This window comes from Peromyscus maniculatus, chromosome 7 (genome assembly GCF_049852395.1).
Source record: "Peromyscus maniculatus bairdii isolate BWxNUB_F1_BW_parent chromosome 7, HU_Pman_BW_mat_3.1, whole genome shotgun sequence".
Lineage (NCBI taxonomy): Eukaryota > Metazoa > Chordata > Mammalia > Rodentia > Cricetidae > Peromyscus > Peromyscus maniculatus.
Genome location: NC_134858.1, coordinates 105188456 through 105212126, shown reverse-complemented (window position 1 = coordinate 105212126; position 23671 = coordinate 105188456). Strand labels below are relative to the sequence as shown.

The 23671-nt window shown below is 39.5% G+C and overlaps 1 protein-coding gene across 15 annotated transcripts in view; it reads left to right on the top strand.

The window, feature by feature from the left end:
* Dock3 (dedicator of cytokinesis 3) overlaps window positions 1-23671 on the top strand; it is a 351959-nt gene that overhangs the window by 43642 nt on the left and 284646 nt on the right. For all 15 annotated transcript variants that reach the window (XM_076575472.1, XM_076575468.1, XM_076575464.1 and 12 more), the window contains one exon: window positions 6321-6361. In XM_076575472.1, the coding sequence (XP_076431587.1) occupies window positions 6321-6361 (41 nt within the window). The remainder of the gene's footprint in view (window positions 1-6320; window positions 6362-23671) is intronic.

The following is a 23671-nucleotide window of genomic DNA, read 5'->3' as shown; positions in this document are numbered from 1 at the left end:
ACATGATCATCTTATTAGGCCTTTGACAGAATTCAACACCCCTTCATGATAAAAGAGCTAGAGAGATTAGGGATGCAAGGGACATGCCTCAACATAATAAAAGCAGTTCACAGCAAGCCCATAGCTAACATCAACTTAAATGGAGAGAAACTCAAAGCAATTCCACTGAAATCAGGACCACAGCAAGGTTGTCCACTCTTCAGACCTATTCAATATAGTACTGTAAGTCTTACCTAGAGCAAGAAGACTACTGAAGGAGATCAAGGGAATACAAGTTGGAAAGGAAGTCAAGTGTCTTTATTTGCAGATGATATGATAATATACATTAGTGACCCTAAACATTCCACTGGGAAACTCTTACAGCTGGTAAACACTTTCAGCAAAGTAGCTGGATACAAGATTAACTCACCACTTTCAAATGACAGTTTTTTTCTTTCTTTTTTTTAAAAAATAGATTTATTTATTTTTATGTATGAGTGCTCTATCTGCATGTGCAACTTTATGCCAGAAGAGGGCATCAGATCCTACTGTAGATGATTGTGAGCCACCAGGTGGTTGCTGGGAATTGAACACAGGACCTCTGGAAGAGCAAGCAGTGCTCTTAACTGCTAAGCCATCTCTTCAGCCCTTAAGTGACAGTTTTTGAAGTGAGTTTGCATTGTTATTCCTGGAGCTGTTGATGAATTGCTCATCCATTTTCTTCAACTAAGTCCCACTTGTGAAAGGTTCAGATTAGCCTCCAAACCAGCACTACTAAAGAGAACCAAGTGATGGAACACACAGTTCTGTGGGGAACATTTTACATCTAGCCTGGATATTTTGAGCATTGGATATCTCTGCTTGTAGAAGAATGAAATACCATCTTATCTCAAATTATTTATATAATCAATTTAAAATGAATTGGTGACTTAAATGTCAGACCCCCAAACTATAAAACTTCTAGAAGAAAGCATAGTGGAAACATTTAACGACTGGTTTGAGCAGGGAAATTTTGGATTAGGCCTAAAATGCACATGCAGCAAAAACAAATGCTAATGAATGAGCTTTTGTCAAATTCAAAAGCTGCTTGCTGTATAGCAAAGGGAAATAACAGACTGAAGATGTAACCTACAGAATGGGAGAAAATACTCGAAAACTATATATGTAACAAAGAACTATTATCAGGAGTATGAAAAGAACACACTAGCAAAGAAGCAAATATTTTGAAATGGAACAAAAGATTCAAGTAGACATTTCTCAAAGGAAAACTAAAGATGCCAGGCAAATTAGCATGTGAAAAATACTCAACATCACAAATCATCAGGGAAATGCAAACCAAAACCATAGTGTGCTATCATACCCCTGTTAGAATGGGTATTATTAAGAAGAAAAATATAAGTGGATAGGTGTTCGATGTAGACCATCCTGGACAGTGTTTCATCACAAAGTCATCAGCCTGTAGAATCTCTGAGTGTTGTGCTGATGGGAGCCCTTATATGTGTTTCTTTCTTCCAGTGTTTTGAGGCAGGAAACTGTGAGCGATGTTCTGACATATACATAGTGAAGCACTTGAGACAAGAAGACCTACATATAAGAGGTTGTTCAGTGACTGTAAACAACCAGACTTGAAACAAGAACAGTATTTCTCCCAATGAAATATTTGGTTGTGTGTTTTTGTTTTTGTTTTTGTTTTTTAAACTTATGTTGTGTGGTAGCCATTCCAGCTTTGGTCTGGAAGTTCCAACCCCCATTGAGGTTTTGGTAACTGTCACGCCCACAAGGCGGGGCTAAGAGAGGGCCCGAGGTGCCGTGCTCTCTTGCTGCTGGGAGCCGGGATGCTAGAGGTGAACAGAAGAGAGTTCTCCAGAGAACATTGCTGGACTACTGCTGCGTCTTTCCCAGAACCTCAACCTACCTATTCCTTCATTTGTAAGTTACGCCATTAAATAAATTTCCTTTTAACTACATGGAGTGGCCTTAATAATTTAACCAATATCTGGCGCTCAACTCAGGCCCTAATCATCCTCTATGTGGACCTGCTGGGTAAAGCCACGAGGAACCCAAGAACGGGCTCCCACAGGACATACAGAACATCCCACAGCATGTTGTAATTTTGATGTGACTTGTGGTTGTGGTGGCAGGTGTAAAGAATAAATAAAATTGACTCTCAAGTATTTGAAAAATGCTCAGTATCATTATTGTTAGATAAATGCAGATCAAGTCTACAGTATGATGCCATGTTATTCCAATTAGAAGATATTATAAACAGACAAAAAATAACAAAAAATGCTACTGTTGTGGAGAAAAAAAGCAACTCTTATGTACTGTTGGTAGGAATGTAAATTAGTACAGCTATTATGGAGAACAGTTTGGAGATTCCTCAGAAAGCTATAAAATTAGAATTACCATATGATTCAGTTATTCCTGTATTTGGTTGCTATCCAAAGGAGATGAAGTCAGTGTAACAGAGAGTTTCATGTATGCACATGTTTATTGCTGCACTATTCATAATAGCTAAAATAAGGATTCTACCTCACCAACAAATGAATGGATAAAGAAATGTTTTTTTGCATTTCACCACACTGTACTAAAAACTACACTTGAAATTACACCCAACTATAATATCTAGATTGTACAATAAATTAATTTCTGTTCTTAAAAAAAAGAAATGTGTTTTGTATTCATGATAGAATATTATTACAATGACTGGATCAAAGTCCTTTCGTTGGCAATACAGTGAATAGAGCTAGAGGACATCATGGTATATGAAGTAATCTAGACACAGAAAGACATTTACTGCCCACTCTTTCTCATATTTAGAAGTTAAAAAAAGTTAACCTGAGGCCGGGCGGAGGTGGTGGTGGTGGTGCACGCCTTTAATCTCAGCACTTGGGAGGCAGAGGCAGGTGGATCTCTGTGAGTTCGAGGCCAGCCTGGACTACCAAGTGAGTCCCAGGAAAGGCGCAAAGTTACACAGAGAAACCCTGTCTCGAAAAACCAAAAAAAAAAAAAAAGTTAACCTGAAAAATCGAAGTTATTGCCAGGGACTGGGATGTATATATTGGGGTAAAAGATGGGGGAAAAAAAAGGTTAGATTTTTATCACTGCACACCATATGCATGTATGGAAATACTACACTCTACCTCAGTAGTATTAGTTAATTCATGCTAATAAATAAAAAGAAAATGTGATAACTGAAGTTCAGTGAGTGCAATGCATGATCCTAAGAGTGATCGCATTTGAGGAGATGATAATACCTTTTTGTTTTTCTTTTTTTGGTTTTTCAAGACAGGGTTTCTCTGTGTAGACCAGGCTGGCCTTGAACTCAGAGATTCACCTGCCTCCTTCCAAGGCGTGTGTCCACGTCCCTCCCCACCCCCAGCTGATAATACTTTTTTGAAGCTATTTAGATCAGTGTTTGCCAGGGTTGTGGGGAAAGAAGGTTTGGGAAAAGGTTGACTGCAGGGGAACATGACATTTTAAATTTTGCTCATGTAGTGTTAATAAATGAATAAACACTATACTTTTAAGGTTCTACCTAGCATTTTGTGTTACCAATATTCCAGATTTAGGTGGTCCAGTGTGTAGTTGGAGCCTATTTTAATTTGCAACTCCTTAATCAGTTGACTAACGACTGTCTTTTGATCTATCATTCATCATCTGTATATCTTATTTGGTGAGATGTCTAGCTTTATCTTTCATCTATCTTTAAATTTGATTTCCTCTCTTCCCCTTCATTCTACTCCCATCATTTCTTCTTTCTTTCCCTCCTTTTTTCCCCCCTTTCTTTTCCCATACCTGGTTGGCTGATTATTTTCTTCATGTTGAGTTGTGTGCATTCTTTATATATATTTAAGGTAATGGTATTTACATATATATTTGAGGTAATGGTATTTTATCAGATATGTTCATTGTAAAGATTTTCTCCTTCTCAATAGCCTATCTTACTTGCTTTGTTTTTCATAGGGCCAAAACTTGACATTTTTATGTAGTCTAGCTTATCAGTTATTAATGAACCATGCTTTTGATTTTACATCTAAAAAGTCAGATATCATTACAGATGGTTGTGAGCCACCATGTAGTTGCTGGGAATTGAACCCAGGACCTCTGGAAGAACAGCCAATGCTCTTAACCTCTGAGTGATCTCTCCAGCCCTATTCCTATTATTCTTAGATTTGGTCTTTTCATAGTGTCCCAGATTTTCTGGATGTTTTGTGTCAGGAATCTTTTAAATTTAACATTTTCTTTGACCAATGTATCTATTTCTTCTATTATGTCTTCAATGCCTGAGATTCTCTCTTCCATCTCTTGTATTCTGTTGGTGATGCTTGATCTGTAGTTCCTGTTCTCTTACCTAGATTTTTCATTTCCAGAATTCCTTCTGTTTGTGTTTTCTTTATTGCTTCTATTTCTATTTTCAGGTCTTGAACAGTTTTATTTGTTTCCTTCAACTATTTGTTTATTCTTGGCTTTCTTTAAGGGATTTATTGATTTCTTCTAATTTTTTGATTGTCTTTTCCTCAATTTCTTTAAGGGAATTATTAATTTCCTCTTTAAAGACCTCTGTCATCTTCAGAAAGTTGGTTTTAAGGTTGTTTTCTTATGCTTAGCTGTGTTGGAATATTCAGGGCTTGCTGTAGTAGGATAGCTGGGCTCTGGTGGTAACTATTGCCTTGGCAGTTGTTGATTGTGTTCTTAGCTGGCCTCTAGGCATCTGGGTTTAGAGTGATTATAGGTCTAGGTGCTGCTTTCTGAATTCATCTTTGTTGGATGAGTGTTTTGTTCCTTGGTTTCTGTATCCTCTTTGGTCTTTGGGCAGGTAGGGCCTCTGATTGAGCAGGGAGTCTCTGCCCAAGTTGTGATCTGGGACACAGAAACAAGGAGGATGGTGGGATTAAGGACAGGGTGGAGGATACCAACAGAGTAGGGTGCCCACAGGTGGGTGGCCTACCTGGGCTTCTGGTGGCTAGTGTGACCTCTGGTTGAGTAGTGGGGTCTCTGCCTGAGTTGGGGGTTGGGCTGAGTGTATATGTATATAATTTATTTATTTTCCCAAGTTGATACCAGTTGTTCTTGTAGGATTTGCTAAAAAAAAAAAAAACACCTTTTCCTATTGTGTTGCCATTGCTTCTTTGTCAAGGGTCAGTTGAAGTCTGTGTGGGTCTGTTTATGGATTTTATTTTTTGTTCGGTAGATTGTTTGCCTATTTTTTCCCCAGTACCCCACAACTTTGAATACTGTAGCTTTAGAGCATTCATGGCTTTATGTATGTATGTATGTATGTATGTATGTATGTATTCATTCATTCATTCATTCATTTGCAAGGTTTTTAGAGAGACTCATTCTGCCACGTGGTGTCTCAATATATTCCTGTTAGGTGTAGTAAGATTATGTTTTTTTTTTAAAGGTTTTTTTTTTTTTTAAAACAGGGTTTCTTTGTATATCCTTGGATGTCCTGGAACTAGCTCTGTAGACCAGGCTGGCCTCAACCCCACAGAGATCTGCCTGCCTTTGTTTCCCAAGTGCTGAAGATTATCTAAAATGATCAATGAAGAAATTGAGACTCAGTTTGTGAAACTAATTACTGAAATTTATTGTTTTAGCTGTTGTTACTAAAAGAAGCAGAATTTCTGTTCTTTTGTAGTCTATTGTTTTCACGTGAGAAATTTAGATTTTTTCCCCCTTTCATAGCACTGTCATGAGATTTGAAGATTAGTACATGGAAAATGCCCTCAATTCCAATATGTAAAATTAATAACAGAAGTTCTCAGTTAATAGTAGCTGTTATTTATACTCTTCACTTTCATTTTCCTTTTGTATGTACTTTTCTTAGTTTATACTTTTACATGCTGTTTCCTCTCAAACACTAGTGAACTATGTAGCAAAACTCTGAAAATAATAGATTAGAATTGAGAAAGATTGGCAATAAAATTTTCTTTGCTTGAAAATTATACTTCTGTTGGGTAATTGAAATCTTCTTAGTTTTGCTGTATATAAATGCTGAAAGGGAAAAAGATTGATTTCTCTGTAATAGTAGGGATACTGACTTTAGCAACTGAACAGAAACAATAACAACCAACAAATAAGTGAATAGTATAGTATGCTGCATGGGAGAGTAAATGAATCAAGAACAGTCTGGACTGTATTTCCTATCTGCCATAAAAACCAAAACTGAATAAAGATAAAAACCTATTCCTTCAAGAGTAAGCTACTAGCACCTCAATGTAGATCCTAATGAAGCCAAAGTATAGTAAGGAAAATATCACATTCATCTGCTTTTTCTAAAATAACTATTATGCCTTTTATAGAATGACAGTAACATTATTTTAATATCTTTTTAGGTTGGTACAGAGGAGTTTCAACAAAGAAGCCTAATGTGAAGGTAATGGAGAGTTTATCATTGTGTTCCTCAATGTGTAGGATTTGCCTCATATATTATTAACAGTCATAACAGCTGTTTTCTAGTTCATCTTTAATCCTTTATATAGTAGCTGCAGTCATCTTTTTGGCAGAATTGTGTACGAGTCTTCTAAGGCTCAGGCAGTATTAATATGACTTTTCAAATATCACAGAAAATGCAAATGTGGTTATAGTTATATGCTTATCTTGAAGAAGCCTAGTCATACCTTTAAGTACGTTTTCTTCGAGATTTGACAAAAACTAAATTGACTTATTTATAGTTTTAGTGCTGTGGAACCACATCTATTTAGATGAATTTATGGCTAAGATGCAAAGTGGGGAAAATGAAAATATGCTTAACTGGGCATTTCTTGGTTGATATTAAAAATTTTGTTAAAATGTGAACTTAAATAAGACTGCATTGAATACTGATGTTATATATCAAATTTTTTGTGTTCAGTCCATTATTACTATTAACTTAATAAAACAATATATATTTTAATTATCAGTTATATCTAGAAACATTTTTAATGTTTCATTATTATTATATTATTATTTATTATTTTTTATATGCTGACCACAGTTTCCCCTCCCTTCTCTTCTCCCAGGCCCTCCTACCTGCTTCCCCTATGTACCACCCTTTCCATCCACTCCTCCTATGTTTTTATTCAGAAAAGGGCAGGCCTCCCAGCGATATTAACCAAACATGGCATATCAAGTTGCAGTAAGACTATGCACCTCCCCTTGTATTAAGGATGGGCAATAACAAAGACTATTGGGGTCCATCCCCTTATAGTCCCCAGGGTTCCAAAAGAGATGCTACCAGTGGTGAGGGTTGTTGAATGAATCTAAGTACACAGAGTTCTTTAGTCCATTCACTTTATTCTTCTAAGTCAAAATCTCCCAGTGCTGTGGGGGTACCAGTATATATATATACTTACAAACAGTAATACTTTGACAATGCAATGCCAGATTTTCTGGGTCATAAGATCCACACAAAGAGCAGTGTTTGTCAGCTTCATTTGCAACCCAAAAGGGGAGTGATTAAAGGAGGTGGGGTCAACTAAGGGCTAAAATCGGTTAGTAGATCAAAAAGGGAAATTTATGTGCTCAAACTATATTTTTAGAAGTGGTTAGGTAAAATGTTGGGAGTTTTATGTCACCAAGTCATGGGTAAAATACAACTGCCTTTTTTTTTCTTTTCCTTTGGATCCGTATCTGTCTCAGTGTTTTCTGGCAGGGTCGGGGTAGCTAGGCAGCCTGTGTCACAGCTTGATGTACCTGGAGTGTAAAAACCCTTTTGTTCTGAGTAATTGTTAAAGTCTAGAGATACCACTTGGGCTATGGGAGAAAGGAGAGTTTAATTTGCATAAGAAACAAGGCTTTATACCTAATGTCTGCCTGGCCTTGCCAGTTGTCTCCATATGGATATTTACATTATTTTTAGGAGACTAGCAGGTGGTCTGGATGTTTATCTATCTGCAGTCTGTCCTTGGATGTTTGAGAGGTCTCTCAGATAAAATGCTTTTGTCTGGAGATGGCCCTGGCCCTGAAGAGTTGTTAAAGAGATAATTACAGAAGGCAGATATCTGATTCAAATGCTAAAAAATGGAAACAAATGCCTGGAAAAGAGAAGTCTTGCCTGTGTGACTGTTGTCAACACAGTTGGGGGAAGTTATCCAAATACCTTAATTGTGTAGGGAAAAACTGTGCCCAATGAATGATCAAACACACTATTCTTAGAAAGAGAATTAATGGAAAAGCTACATTAGCACACAAGAAATTCATTGTAGGAAATGGCTAATATTCAAAAGCCAATATCACCAAGACTCCTTAAGTCTTAGCTTTATCCTCTGGAAGGGCGCTTGGCTTCTTCCAGGTGTTAGCTTTGCCATAGTCAGCTGAATTCCTACTTCATATTTCTGTGGCTCTTGGTAGGGCAAGGCAAACCCAATACGAGGAGTAAGGTCCCAAAAACCTGTAAAAGAGTGAGAGAGAGGCCCTGCTCCCACTCTTGAGACCCACAAGAAGACCAAGATACATAACTGTAACATATATGCAGAGGGCTTAGGTCAGTCCCATTCAGGCTCTCTGGTTGTTGGTTCAGGCCTTGTCAGCCCCTATGAGTCCAGGTTAGTTGATTCTATGGATTTTCATGTGATATCCTTGACCCCTTTGGGCTCCTACAATCCTTCCTCTTCCTCTTCTGAAGGATTGCCTGAGATATGCCTAATGTTTAGTTGTGGGTCTCTGAACTGTTTCTATCAGTTGCTGGATGAAGCCTCTCTGATGACAGTTGGGTTAGGCACCAGTCTATGTGTATAGGTGGATATCATTAGGCATCATTACATTGATTTTCTTTGAAATTCGTGTTTGGTTCTATCCTAGGTCTCTGGGCCATCAATCCTTTGGGTCCTAGCACTCAGGCAGTGTCAGGGGTGGGCTCCCTCTCATGGCATGAGTCTCAGGCTGGACTGGTCATTGGTTGGCCATTCTCACAATTTCTGTGCCACGTTTACCTCAGCACATCTTGTAAGCAGGACAAATTGTGGGTCGAAGGTTATGCAGCTGAGTTGGTATCTCAATTCCTCCACTAGAAGTTCTTGCCTGGTTATAGGAGATCGCCAGTTCAGGCTATGTATCCCCTATTGCTAGGAGTTTTAGCTAGGGTCACCCTTGTAGATTCCTGGGAGTTTGCATTGTACCTAGGTTTCAACCTGATCCTGAAATGCCCTCCTTTTATAGTTGCCTCTTCCAGGACTCTTCCCTCTCTATCCCCCTCTACCCCCACTTGGTCCCTCCTGTTACCATTTCCATCTGTTCCCAGTCTACCAGCAAAATATATTTTATTTTCCCTTTCCAGGCAGATCCAAGTGTCCCCCTTAAGCCCTTCTGGTTACCTAGCCTTTCTGGATCTGTGGCTTGTAGCATGGTTATTCTTTGCCTTGTAGCCAATATTCACTTATAAGTGAGTACATACCATATTTGTCTTTCTGGGTTTGGGCTGCCTCACTCAGGATGCTGCTTTTTTTTTTTCAAGTTCCATCTATCTACTTACTCTTTCATAATTAATACTGTTTACATTTCTTACCTTTTGGTAGCCTAATATTGGAAGTATTGTGCTTTTTCTTATGTTAAAAAAGTATCAGCATTATTATATTATTTTCATTAAAAATTTATTGAGAGTTTTAGGCATTAGTTTGCTAGTAGAATAATTCATTTTACTATGTTTTAAGGCAAATTTCATGATGATATCATTTTAACAGCTGAGTAATACTCTATTGTGTAAATGTACCACATTTTCTTTATCTATTCTAGATGTTGAGGGACATCTAGGTTGTTTCCAGTTTGAGGCTATTATGAATAAAGCTATTGTGAACATAGTTGAGTAAGTGTCCTTGTGATAGGATGGAGTGTCCTTTGGGTATATGTATGCCTAGGAGTGTGATAGCTTGGTCTTGAGGTATATCGATTCCCAATTTTCTGAGAAACTGCCATATTGATTTCCAAAGTTTGCACTCACATCAGTGATGGTGGAGTGTTCTCCTTGCTCGACAACCTCTCCATCATGAGCTATCACTTATGTTTTTGATCTTAGCCATTCTGACAGGTACAAGATGGAATTCAAAGTTGTTTTAATTTACATTTCCCTGATGGCTAAGGCTGTTGAACATTTCTTTAAGTGTTTCTTGACCATTTGAGATTCCTCTGTTGAAAATTCTCTGTTTAGATCTGTACCCCACTTTTTAATTGGGTTATTGGGGGTTTTAAGGCAATTACTAGAAGAAAAACAGCACATTCAAGTTTTTATTCAGCACTACTAGGCCTTTTCATTGTTGGCATGACATTTTGGTCTGGGCAGTTATTTGCTATAAGAAACCATCTTGTGTGATATGAGATATTTAGCATCACATATGGTCTCTCTCCACAAGAAGCCTTATCACCTCCACCCCTGTCTGTTTTCCCCCAATATTGAAAGACTGAAAATGAATGCAAGATATTACCAATGTTATGTGGCCAAAATTCTCTTTAATGGAGAACCACTTCTCAAAGGTGAATTTCCCCATATATTTCTAAACTTGCTACACTACAGATTTTATTTTTCTCTAAGATGCTTATATGAGAATATTTTCTGTATTTATTTTGGATGTGAAATCTGAAATATTAATGGAAAGCAGTAATTAGTGATGTTACATGCTTTTTATTTGTATTTATTACTTGTGGACTTGGCAACCCCTTTGCCTTGCTTCCAGTACTACTAACTAATGATTGCTATGCAAACTGTGAATAATGACACCTTTAAAATGTTAATATAGTCGATCTCAGTCCTGGGGAGGGGGTGGCCTTGATCTAGAGGTGTTGGGAATGGGGGGTGGGCTGGGGGGAAGGGGAGGGGGGCAGGAAGGGGGAGAACAAGGGAATCTGTGGCTGTTATGTAGAATTGAATAGTATTGTAAAATAAAAAAAATATAATAAAAAAATAAAATCAGCACCTTATGAAACCTCAAAAAAATGTTAATATAGTTTTTTTTTTTGTGTGTGTGTGCTTATGTATGGAAGCTAGAGGACCACCTTGGGTTTGTTCCTTAGGTGCTGTCTACATTTTATTTTATTATTTTATTTTATGTTTTTGAGACAGTGTCTTTCACTGGCTTGGAATTCCATGTAGTTGTGAGAATGGCTGGCAAGAGAATCCCAAGAATCTACTTGCTCAGCCTCTTCAGCTCTGAGATTACAAGTGTGCCACTGTACCCAGCTGTTTTCATGTATGTTCTGAGGATCAAACTTAGGTCCATGTATTTGCAAGTCAGGCACTTTACATATATTGAGTTTTCTCCCCAGCCCTAAACGTAATTATTTTGGTTAGTTGTTCATTGATAATAAAGTACTTCAAATTATCATGAATTAAATGAATAACCATTTTATCTGTCATGATACTATGGTTCGATAGGGTGAGCTGACTATTATTTTAATGCTTGTAAGATTACTTATAGCTTGCCGGGCGGTGGTGGCGCACGCCTTTAATCCCAGCACTCGGGAGGCAGAGCCAGGCGGATCTCTGTGAGTTCGAGGCCAGCCTGGGCTACCAAGTGAGCTCCAGGAAAGGCGCAAAGCTACGCAGAGAAACCCTGTCTCGAAAAACCAAAAAAAAAAAAAAAAAAAAAAAAAATTACTTATAGCTCTAGTTGTCTGGCTGTCTTGGCAGATGGCTCCCTCTCTCTAGAGCTGACCCTGTTGGTGGGGGCTCAGGTGAGTTGAGCCTGTATGTGAGAGAGCTGGAGAGCTGTCCCCTCTCCCTCCCTCATATGCCATGGAATGGCAAGGGTAAGGGAATTTGTGCCCTCTTCCCACCTGCCACCTGTGACAGGCAGGAGAACCAACCTCAGGCATGAGAATGGAAGCTCTGGCCCTGCACCTCACCTGGGCAAAACAGTAGAGTTGGCCCTGTGGTGTGAGTGTGGGTGAGCTGGACCTGACGGTGTGAGAGCAGGAGTACTGGCCCTGCTCCTTGCTGTCTGCTACATTGGGTACTACTGGGGCACTGCTGGAGGGCTTACCCCGGTAGTGATGTTTAGGGAAAGCTGGCAAGCTGACCAACCCGTCTACCACCCTGGCCCAGTACCAGGACTAAGAGGTAGCCTACCCTAACACCCACCTCATCTATGAACTGCTGGAGCATGTGAAGGGGCCAGACCTGCAGATCCAAAGCTGCAGGATCTCCATGACACAAAGTAACAGGATATCCAAGAGGAGTCCCAGTGAAGGCCCAGTAAGAGGGTGTAGCAGAAGCCAGAGATACCAAGCCAGACCAAAGACTCATTGCAATGAACTCTTACAAGTAGAGATGTGCGGACTAAAGGGTGTATTGTGTGACTCACTGGGCCACATAATAGTTTCCATGCCAATATTTTTGTTTTGTTTGTTTGTTCATTTGTTTTTGATTTTATTTTTAAATTTTGTTTTGGGGAGGGGGTTGCAAGGACAGAGGGTGGAAGCAAGGGGATAGGGAGGTGAATGGGATCAGGATGCATGATGTGAAATCCACAAAGAATCAAAAGAAGTAAAAAAAAAAAAAGATTTGGAATGATACATTGTACATTAATTCAAAACTTAGTAACAAAACAGTTAATTCAGTGACTACTTTCTTCACTCTGATATCAAAATACTAGTAATGGAATCAAGTTAGAAAGGTGGCACAGATCCCAAATATCAAGATAAATAGCATATGATATAAATGATAGCCTTCCATTGTTTTCTAACAGCTCTTATGTATTCATATTTTAGCTTTTGGCAGTTTGGTCATGATTCTAAAAGTAATGTGCAAATAGAAACTCCCTAAATTAGCTGTTCATGTTTGAACCACTGAATTATGATAATTGGGTTTCTCCACATAGTCTTAGAGTCTCCCTTCTTCTACATTTTTAACTGACTTCTCCAAAAAGGTAACTATATTTATTTTAGAATTACAAAAAGTGCTCAGACTCCTATACCTGTTTCTAAATTCTTTTCATTATGATATAGTTATTTGGATTTTGTGAGAGAGCTATTTTGTGTTCAATTTGACAGCCAATTGAACAGAAAAGTTACACTAAGCAGTGTTATAACTTTTTGTGTGTGTGTCTAAATCAAATTTCATTACTTTCTTTACACAAATGTAGTATTGCTGTGATTGTGTATTTTGATAATTTCAACTTTCTACTAGATGTTAGGTGACTGTAGCATTTACTAGCAATAAGTACTTGTATCTTAAGTTTGAATGGTATGCCCTTTCAAAACACATTAAAAACAGTTTAGTTTTGCTTTTCAACAAAGTTCATACACAGTCTGAATAAAACATGGAATCATGCCTATAATATGCTCAATGCTTAAAACATACATTAGAAACATTCAAGAAACAATTTCTTACATCTGATGTAATGATATATGTGAGAGTTGTGCTTTCATCATGTTTTAGGTCTGGGACTCTGATAAATGTAGATTTATACATTTATTTCATTTAAAAAAGGGATTATCTGAAAATTTCTCTGAATTACGTAAAAATTTCTTCATTTCTGTCATAGCAAATAAGATTCAAGACTTCTCTTTTTTTGTAGTTACTTGGGATTGAATTCAGAGCTTCAGGCAGGCTAGGCAAGTACCCAACTCCAGCCCAAGATTCTTTTTTTTTTTTTTTTTTTTTTTTCCGAGACAGGGTTTCTCTGTGTAGTTTTGTGCCTTTCCTGGAACTCACTCTGTAGACCAGGCTGGCCTCGAACTCACAGAGATCCGCCTGCCTCTGCCTCCTGAGTGCTGGGATTAAAGGCGTGCGTCACCACCGCTCGGCGAGCCCAAGATTCTTAACTCCTGATTAATACAAACATAATCAGTGTATTATTAAGTTAGTATTAACCTTCCTTTAATGGGTAATATGTGCACATGTGTGTGGAGGACAGAAGAAAACCTTGGGTTCGTTTGCTGGACTATTTAGTAGAAAATTTCAAATGTTCCCGAAGTACCCATTTTATTTTATTTTCATTTTTCTTTATGAAGAAATTTTCTACTTACTGTACATACTATCCACAAACCCCCCTCCTCCCCTCTCCAACCCCCTAGTTCTCTTTCCCAAGCCACCCCTCAACCCCACATTCCTCAAATCGAGTCAGCAGAGCCCAGCACACTGAGCCTAGGCAGGTCCAAGCCCCTTCCCACTGCACCAAGGCTGTGCAAGGTGTCACACCACATGCACCAGATTCCCAGAAGCCTACCCATACACCAGGGACAGATCCCGATCCCCCTGCCTTGGTGCCCCCCAAACAGTTTGAGCCAAACAACTGTCTTCCATATCCAGAGGGCCTAGTCCAGTCCCATGGGGGCTCCGTAGCCACCAGTCCACAGGTCATGGGTTTCCACTAGTGTGGCCGGTCATCTCTGCACATCCTCCCATCATGATCTCAATGTCCCTCGCCTACAGTATCTCTCCTCTCTCTCATCAATTGGATTCCTGGAGCTCAGTTTGGTGCCTGGCCATGGATCTCTGTATCTGCCTCCATCTGTCACTGGACAAAGGCTCTATGATGACAGCTAGGTTATTTGCTAGGCTGGTCACCAGAGTAGAATGGTCCAGGAACCGTCTGGACCGTGCCAGCAGACCAAGGTGGGGTCAACCTTGTGGATTCTTGAGAGCCTCCCCAGCACCCTGTCTCTTCCTATTCCTATGATGTCCTCATCTATCATGGTATTTTCCTCCCTGCCCTCCCACTCTGTCCCTGTTCCAGCTTGATCCTCCCATTTCCCTATGTTATCTTCCCCCACTCCTTGCCCTCTGCCACCCCCCCTATATCCAGTCTGCTCATGTAGATCTTATCCACTTCTCCTTCACAAGGTCATCCATGTGTCCCTCTTAGGGTCTTTTCCTGTTATCTAGCCTCTCTGGAGTTGTGGGTTGCAGTGTGGCCGTCCCTTCCCTCCCATTTAGTATCCACTTATGAGTAAGTACACACTATGTTTGTTCTTCTGAGTCTGGGTTATCTCACTCAAGATGATATTTTCTAGATCCATCCATTTGCCTGCAAATTTCATGATATCATTGTTTTTTTTTACTGCTGAGTAGTACTCCATTGTATATATGTGCTACATTTTCTTTATCCATTCTTGAGTTCAGGGGCATCTAGGTTGTTTCCAGGTTCTGGCTATTATGAATAATGCTGATATGACCATAGTTGAGCATGTGTCCTTGTGGTGAGATTGAGCATTCCTTGGGTGTATGTGGTGGTATTGTGTTCCCCAAAATATTGTGTACCTTAATAAATTTATCTGGGGTCAGAGAACAGACAGCCACTAGATACAAAGGCTAGAAAATGGTGGCACTCACACCTTTAATCCTAGCATTCCAGAGATAGAAATCCCTCTGGATCTCTGTGAGTTCAAGGCCACATTGGAAATAGCTAAGCATGGTGACACACGCCTTTAATCCCAGAAAGCCAGCCTTTAATCCCAGGGAGTGGTGGTAGAAAGCAAAAAGATATATAAGGTGTGAGGACCAGAAACTAGAAGATTTTGGCTGGTTAAGCATTCAGGCTTTTGAGCAGTAATTCAGCTGAGACCCATTCCGGATGAGGACTCAGAAGCTTCCAGTCTGAGGAAACAGGATCAACTGAGGAACTGGTGAGGTGAGATAGCTGTGGCTTGTTCTGTCTCTCTGATCTACCAGCATTGACCCCAATAACTGGCCTCGGGTTTGATTTTATTAATAAGAACTTTTAAGATTCCTGCTACAGGTGTATGCCCAAGAGTGGTATAACTGGGTCTTGAGGAAGACTTATTTTCGATTTTCTGAGAAACCGCCATACTGATTTCCAGAGTGGCTGTACAAGTTTGCTTTCCCACTAACAGTGGAGGAGTGTTCCCCTTTTTCCACATCCTCTCCAATGTAAACTGTCTTCAGTGTTTTTGATCTTAGCCATTCTGACAGGTGTAAGATGATATCTCAGAGTTGTTTTGATTTTCATTTCCCTGATGACTAAAGATGTTGAGCAATTCCTTAAATGCCTTTCAGCCATTTGAGATTCTTCTGTTGAGAATTGTCTGTTAAGCTCTGTAGCCCATTTTTAAATTGGATTGTTCAGTATTTTGATGTCTAGCTTTTTGAGTTCTTTATATATTTTGGAGATCAGCCCACTGTCAGATGTGGGGTTGGTGAAGATCTTTTCCCATTCTGTAGGCTGTCATTTGGTCTTATTGACCATGTCCTTTACTCTACAAAGCTTCTTAGTTTCAGGAGGTCCCATTTATTAATTGTTGCTCTCAGTGTCTGTGCTACTGGTGTTATATTTAGGAAGTGGTTCCTATGCCAATGTGTTCCAGACTACTTCCTACTTTCTCTTCTATCAAGTTCAGTGTAACTGGATTTATGTTGTGGTCTTTGATATGCTTGGACTTGAGTTTTGTGCATGGCGACAGATATGGATCTATTTGCAATCTTCTACATGTTGACATCCAGTTATGCCAGCACCATTTGTTGAAGATGCTTTCTTTTTCCCATGGTACAGTTTTGGCCTCTTTGTCGAAAATCATATGTTCATAGGTGTGTGAATTAATGTCAGGGTCTTCAATTCGATTCCATTGGTTCACATGTTGGTTTTTATGCCAGTACCAAGCTGTTTTTATTACTATAGCTCTATAGTAGAGCTTAAGAACAAGGATCATGATGCCTCCAGAGGTTGCTTTATTATATAGGATTCTTTTAGCTATCCTAGGTTTTTTTTTTTTTTGAAGTACCTATTTTATATATGACTTACAGCATTATTGCATCAGCCACAAAATCCTCTCCATTTAGACATTGTTTATGCATCTTTCATTTCATTATCTTTCGTCTGTTACTGAAAGTTTATATGAACGGTACCTACCTACTTAATATAGAAAGATCATGTATACACCTGAATCATCCACTCTTGACCATGTGCTGTCATGTAAACACTAAGAATGTTAAATTGTATCAGTAATTACTTCAAAATTTAAAAAAAATATTTTATATGTATGTCTTTTTGTTTGCATGTTTGTCTGTGCTTTGCATACTTGTTACCTGTGGAGGTGAGAAGAGGACATTAGATTCACTGGAACTGGAGTTACAGATGGTTGTGAGCTGCCATGTGGGTTCTTGGAATTGAACCCAGGTGCTTTAGAAGATCAACCAGTGCTCTTAACCACTGAGTTATCTGTCTAGCTCCTAATAAATACTTTTTACAAATAAATAATAAATAGATAAATATCAAAATTTTCAATGCAGAGGTGTGTAGCTAGAGTTTTCTTGCCTTACCCACAGTCAGGACAAATCTCTGTCACCCGCCAGTCCCATAGCCGCTCAGACCCAACCAAGTAAACACAGAGACTTATATTGCTTACAAACTGTACGACCGTGGCAGGCTTCTTGCTAACTGTTCTTATAGCTTAAATTAATCCATTTCCATAAATCTATACCTTGCCACGTGGGTCATGGCTTACCGGCGTCTTCACATGCTGCTTGTCATGGTGGCAGCTGGCAGTGACTCCTTCCGCCTTCCTGTTCTTTCTTCTCTCCTCTCTGTTAGTCCCGCCTATACTTCCTGCCTAGCTACTGGCCAATCAGTGTTTTATTTATTGACCAATCAGACTATCCCATAGCAGAGGTGTACATTGAATATAACTCTCCAAAATTAATCTCTTTCCAGCTTAAATGTGTACATAAATAAATTACTTATTTTGGTTATTCTGTGTCAGCAATATCTAAAGAGTAAATGTCTTAGTAGTAGTTACTAGTGTGAGTCTTATTTTTATTTAGACTTTTAAAAATTAATTTTTTTTTTTTGAGATGGGGTCTTTCTGTGTAGCCCTGGCTGTCCTGGAACTCATTCTGTAGACTAGACTGGCCTCGAATTCATAGGGATCTTCTTGCCTCTGCCTCCTGAGTGCTAATATTAAAAGGCATGTGCCACTACACCACCACACCTAGATAAAAAAGTAAGTTTTTTTAATTAAAACCTAAATATATAATTTCCCCCTTTCCTCCAGCCCCTTCCATGTCCTTCCTACCTCCTCTCAAATTCATAGCCTTTTTTCTTTAATTACTATTGTTATACTGAAATATATACATATATATGTTTATAGACTTGTTTTATTGTGATTATTTTTCCATATTCATTCTATCAATATTTTTTACACTTTGCATTCTCTGATGTTTTCCAAGTTATATATTTTGGACAAAGAACTTTTAATATTTATACATTTGCCTTCTATTGTTGAATAAAGTTTGAGTGAAAACTAAAGGCTTTGGGCATTTTCTTCAAGCATACATTCTCTTAGATAGAGTAAAAGACTGATAGTAATGCCTGTCAGCTGGCTCTTTCCCAGTCACACAGAAATTTTAATTAGAGGCTGGGGAGATGGCTCATTGGTCAGGTGCTTATTGTGCAATCTGATGACCTGAATTTAGATCCCTGAACCCACGTAAAAAGCCAGAAGCAGTAGTGCACATGCCTGTAAACCCAGTGTACTCCTACTGGGAGATGGGGGCGCGAAAGAGTGTTTCTGGAAGATTGGCACACACAACAGTGAATAAGAGAAACAAACAGTGAAAGGCCAAGCCTGTGACACCTGATGTCATCTGACATCTACATGTGCTCTGTGGCAGAGAGAGAGAGAGAGAGAGAGAGAGAGAGATCGAGATCACAATCACTAATAGGTGAGGCTCTTCTAGTGTAACAGAACTGAATCTTTGGGTGCCAAAGACTTATGGATTTAGTTGACATGCTTATAGCTCCATGTTCCGAGGACTAGTAGCTTGTGGTGCTAGATTATAGGCCAGTGTCTTTTGCTCAGGTTGCAACTTTATTTTTCTAGACTTTGATTGCAAGAGACCTTTAATTGGTAGCTAGTATAAACCTCATCTTAAAAAAGTATATCTGTGTGTTTTCAGAAGACAACTTATGGGAGTCAGTTCTCTCCTTCCACCATGTGGGTCCTCGAGAGAACTCAGATTATCTGTCAGACTTGGTGTCAAGTGCCTTTACCTACTGAGCTATCTGTCCTGTCTTCAGCTTTTAGCAGTAGGTAGTGGCAGCAGCACTCATTATCAGCTACTGTCATAGTTTCCAAAGCCCTGGGTGATAGACCCATGGCTTCTAACAGCAGTTAGTATGTATTTCTTGGGCTTTGGGTGTCAAGATCCTAGAGTTTGGCAATTCCTTGGAATTCTTCCAGTAATCATTGCCCCAGATCTCTTGCCTTTGGCTCTGCATAGCCATTTCTGTACTTGTACCATTTTTGTCCTTTTGGGTATCTCTTTCTCACCATTTCTGCCACTGACCTTTCTCTGGAACTTTTTAGTTACTTTCTTGCCAGTCTTCTGTTTCTGTTACTACTACTGCTACTCTGGCTGTTGCCGTCATTGCCACTTGCCATTGCTACCACCCATTTTTCTTTTGTCTTTTTCTTTTCTATCAGCTGAGCCTTTATTTTATGATAAAAATCCAGATCCCATCAGGAAGAAGCCTTTTATTATGCCTAATTTTGCAACACCAGGGCCAATACGGGTGTCTTTCAGATAGTGTGTTTATATAGTCAGGAGAGGGTAACCATTCATGCAAATGAAGGATTGTAGTTACGCTAATCAGAATTCTTTAGCTGGACCACTGAGGGAAGTGCTCCCTCTCGTGTAGTATGATGAAAATGACTGTAGTCTTCTGGAGTGCTGCTTTCTAAGCAAGGTGTCTGGAGTGGTTATTCTTCAGCCATGTTATGGTTGTAATGGCCCTCTACATCTGTTGGAGTGTTCTCAGAGTGGCTATGAGTATTACTGCTCAGATAGGAAAGGTATCCTGGCAGTTGGGAGCCAAGGAATACTACAAAGTCATACCATACAACAAATCTCACACACACAAGAGATTTGTTGGGAGGGAAAAACCCAGGAGGGTGGTTGCCTCTGCTCAGGTGAGATGCAGCGGAGAACTCAACAGAAGACAGTGTTATATGGCATTTCTTGTGGGTGGAGCTTTCCAGAATGGCTTGAGAATGGAGGGATTATGTGGCCTGATCTTGGGGCAAGCTCAGAGATTGTTGGGATTTTTTTTTTTTTCTGTAGGGCATGATGTGACCATTGTCTCACCTCTGGGTTTTGGGAATGACTGTTACAGCCATTAGAGAAGTCTGGGGGCAGGGCCTGGCCCTTGGACCACCTCAGGGGTGGGACCTGGTTATTGGAGCTCCTCAGGAGAGGGAAAGCCACTTCTGCCACCCAAGTCGGTATGACTAGCCAACAGTGATTGTGTCTAAAACAGCCACTAAGAAGACAGTTTTAGCAAGTTGACAGTAAGGATTTCTTGGCTGACAGTTGATCTCATTTATTTATAACATAATTTTTTGTTGATTCTTTGGAAATTTCACACCATGCACCCCGGTCCCACCTACTTCCCAGTTCCTCTGCATCCACCCTTCATCCTTGTAGTGTTCCCCCGAACTGGAAAATTCAAAAGGCAATAAAAAAACCCAAAAACAACCAAGTAAAATATTAATCAAAAAACAAACCCATAAAAAACAAAAGAGAAAACAACAAACAAACCAAAAACACTTTGCTTTTCCATTTTTCCTGCCTCTCTGTCACCTCTTCATTTGTCTTAGTGACATTGGTAACTGTGGTATGTCACACAGTAGACCCTTTTGTCCAAAAAGCTTTACTTGCAAATGTTTGTTGTGTAATGAGTTGTTGGTTACGTTCCAGGCCTCTGGCTTCTGGTACACCATCAATACTCTACCCTCACTGAAACTCCTCTCAGATATCCTGGGGTGGTCTTGAGTCATAGCGATCCTGTAGCTATGGTTCTGCAGGACCAGTCCCTTCATGAGCTCCAGCATGTCAAAGCATATACTGAAGAGGGAAAAACTAACAGTTCCAAGAGTTGATATTTACTTCCATTTTGTAATTTTAACAAGCATCCTTCATACACTAATTATCAACAGATGCCTAGAATTACATGAGTTAGGAAAGGGGCCTTATAGAATATTTTGTATGGTAGAAAAATTTACAAGGCATATTCAAGAAACAACAAATAATGCAAGCCAACTAGAGTACAATGTTAAGAGAATGATGGTTAGTATGAAAGGAAAAGTAAGTCACATTCATGTTTAGTGTATTATATGCCAACGAGTACAGAGAATGGTAAGATCTTTAGTCTTCTCGATGCTAACAGGGACTCCATGATTCAGCAGAGCTGCGTGTGTGCTATTGTCACACAGTAGTTTAACTTTCTGTCACTGTAATGAAGTACACAAGATAATTAGCTTAATAAAGAGGTTTATTTTGGCACATAGTTTTAGATCTTCAAGTCCATGATCAGGCAGCCTATTCCATTGAGCTGTTCAGATGGTTGTGCTAAATGGCAATGGCCAGGGAGCATATGGCCAAGCACTTTATACATCATATGAGCCAGAAAGCAAAGCAGGGAAGTCAGAACACCAGAATCTCCCATGGGTTCTTGCCCTCAATGACCTCCCAGGGGCTTTACTTTCTGAAGAACTGGTTGCCCCCCAGTAGTGCCACCCTGAGGACTTCAACACAAGAAGGGACAAAAAAGCCATAGAACACAGTATAAGACTTACAAGAGAAACTGTTATTAAAGATACATAATGATGACTTTATAGATGCTTTCTGAAGTGTACTCTACAGTACTGTAGTGAGTATAACTGGGGAACGATGACTCAAGGTTGTGTGGTACAGTTTAGCATTGTTAACTAGTGTAAAGTACTGGGTGGGAAGTGCGTTGTTCATTTTCTGAGACAGGGTCGTTCTATTTAGCTCAAGCTAGCCTCAAATTCAGTGGGTAACCCAGGCTGAACGCAAAATTTAGAATCCCTGCACAGGTACAGTTAAACATCATTGGAACTGGTAGTTTATTGTTGAGATTTCCTTAAGCCTTTATTGTAAGCACCTTTTTTGTGCTTTCTGTGTATCATTTTGATGGGGTCCTTTTTCTCTGAGTAGAAATTTTGTGTAGGTGGGGAGTTCTTTTGCCGGCCTTTGGCAGCTTTTATATCCCTTGGCATTTGACAGTGGTGAGTGATAGCAGCAGACAATTTTATAGCTCTCTAATTTTATAGCTCTTGTTTAAGGTAAAGGTACTAGGACCCTTAACTATATGGTAATAAGTATTGCAGCTCTTGTTCGGGCATAGCTTACAAAAGTCACATCTCTTACAGAGGTCTGGGAAGTTGGAATTCCTTAGCCCTTGCTAATGTAGTTATTTAATAAACCTAGATATTGAGATTCAGCTTTTGTTGCCTTCATCTCTCATGGTTCAGCCTCTTATGTGGCTATTAAAGCAGCTAGCAGCTCCACTGCTGCCTTTCCACCATCTCTGCTGATGTTGCTTCCTTTGTGATTCATCTCAGCTTTCTCTATTAAAATGAGGCAAGAAAAGCTCTTGATACCGAATGCTGTGTATGTGCCATCCCCCTTCCCTCAGAAGACATGGGTTATTAAATGAAAATTTCTGTGCCAGGTGTGTGATACTGCCTCACAAGTTATTAGTCAGGGAGGCTCCAAAGTTTGATTTGCATTTCCCCATGGGGAATCTATTAAACAAGCTTTAAAATAGTAACAACAGCCAAATCACACCTGAGATGCTGAGACCCTGGAATTGGGTCCTTGAGGCTATGTGCCACAGTAGTTGGAGTAATTCCAGAATAACTCTTTCAGTGTGTGTGGGGGTGACAACTAGTAGTCACTCAGTCCACAAGGTGGGGTGGTGCCTTACTAGTCCCAATCTGGGGCTGGAACTCTGTTAAGTTCCTAGAAAGCTGCTGATCTCTATTACATTATGAAAGCTTAGAAATGGTGGTTCTGCTGTTAGCAAAGGAAGCAGCAGCAGCAACAACAGTGCAAATCAACCCAGTGGCAAGAGAGAGAATGAACTTCCTCTAAAGTACCCTTTTCCATGTTGGCTCCTACCAGAAAGTGCTACCCACAGTTGGGTTGAGTCTTCCCACAATAATCAGGACAGTTCTTCAGGTGAGACTCCCTACTCAAGAGATTCTAATTTGTGGCAAATTGACATTAAAACCAGATAAAATAATAGCTAAGGATATTAAACTTTTTTCCATATTTTTATTGGCCATCGGTTTTTCTTTTTTAGGAAAAGATTTATTTACTTTTGTTTCATGTGTATATATGAGTGCTTGCATGTATTTATGTGTACCATGTGCATGACTGGTGTTCATGGAGGCCAGAAGAGTATCAGAGCTCCTTGAACTGGAGTTACAGATGGTTGTGAGCTGCCATGTGGGTGTTAGGAGCTGAATCCAGGTTCTCTAGAAGAGCAGCAAGTGCTCTTGATTGTTGAGTTGTCTCTCTAGGCCCATGTTCTTCCCCTTCTCCTTCTCTTGCCCCCCTTTTTTTTTCTTTTGATTTTTTGAGACAGGATTTCTCTGTGTAACAGCCTTGGCTGTCATGGAACTTGCTCTGTAGACCAGACTGGCTTTTAACTCACAGAGTTGCCTCTGCATCCAGAGTACTTGGATTAAAGGTGTGTGCCACCACCATCCTGCACCTTTTTTCTTCTTTTGAGAGCTGTTTACTCAATTCACTTACCTGTTTATTGATTAAATTGATTGGGGTGATTTTTTTGTGTGTATTTCATTTTTGGGGTTATATATCTATATATATCTTAATATATTCTTGTTATTAATTTCATATGAGATGAATCTGGCAAAGATTTTCTTCATTATGTAGGCTCTTTCTTCACTGGTAACTGTTTCCTTTGCTGAATAGAGGCTTTTAACTTTATTT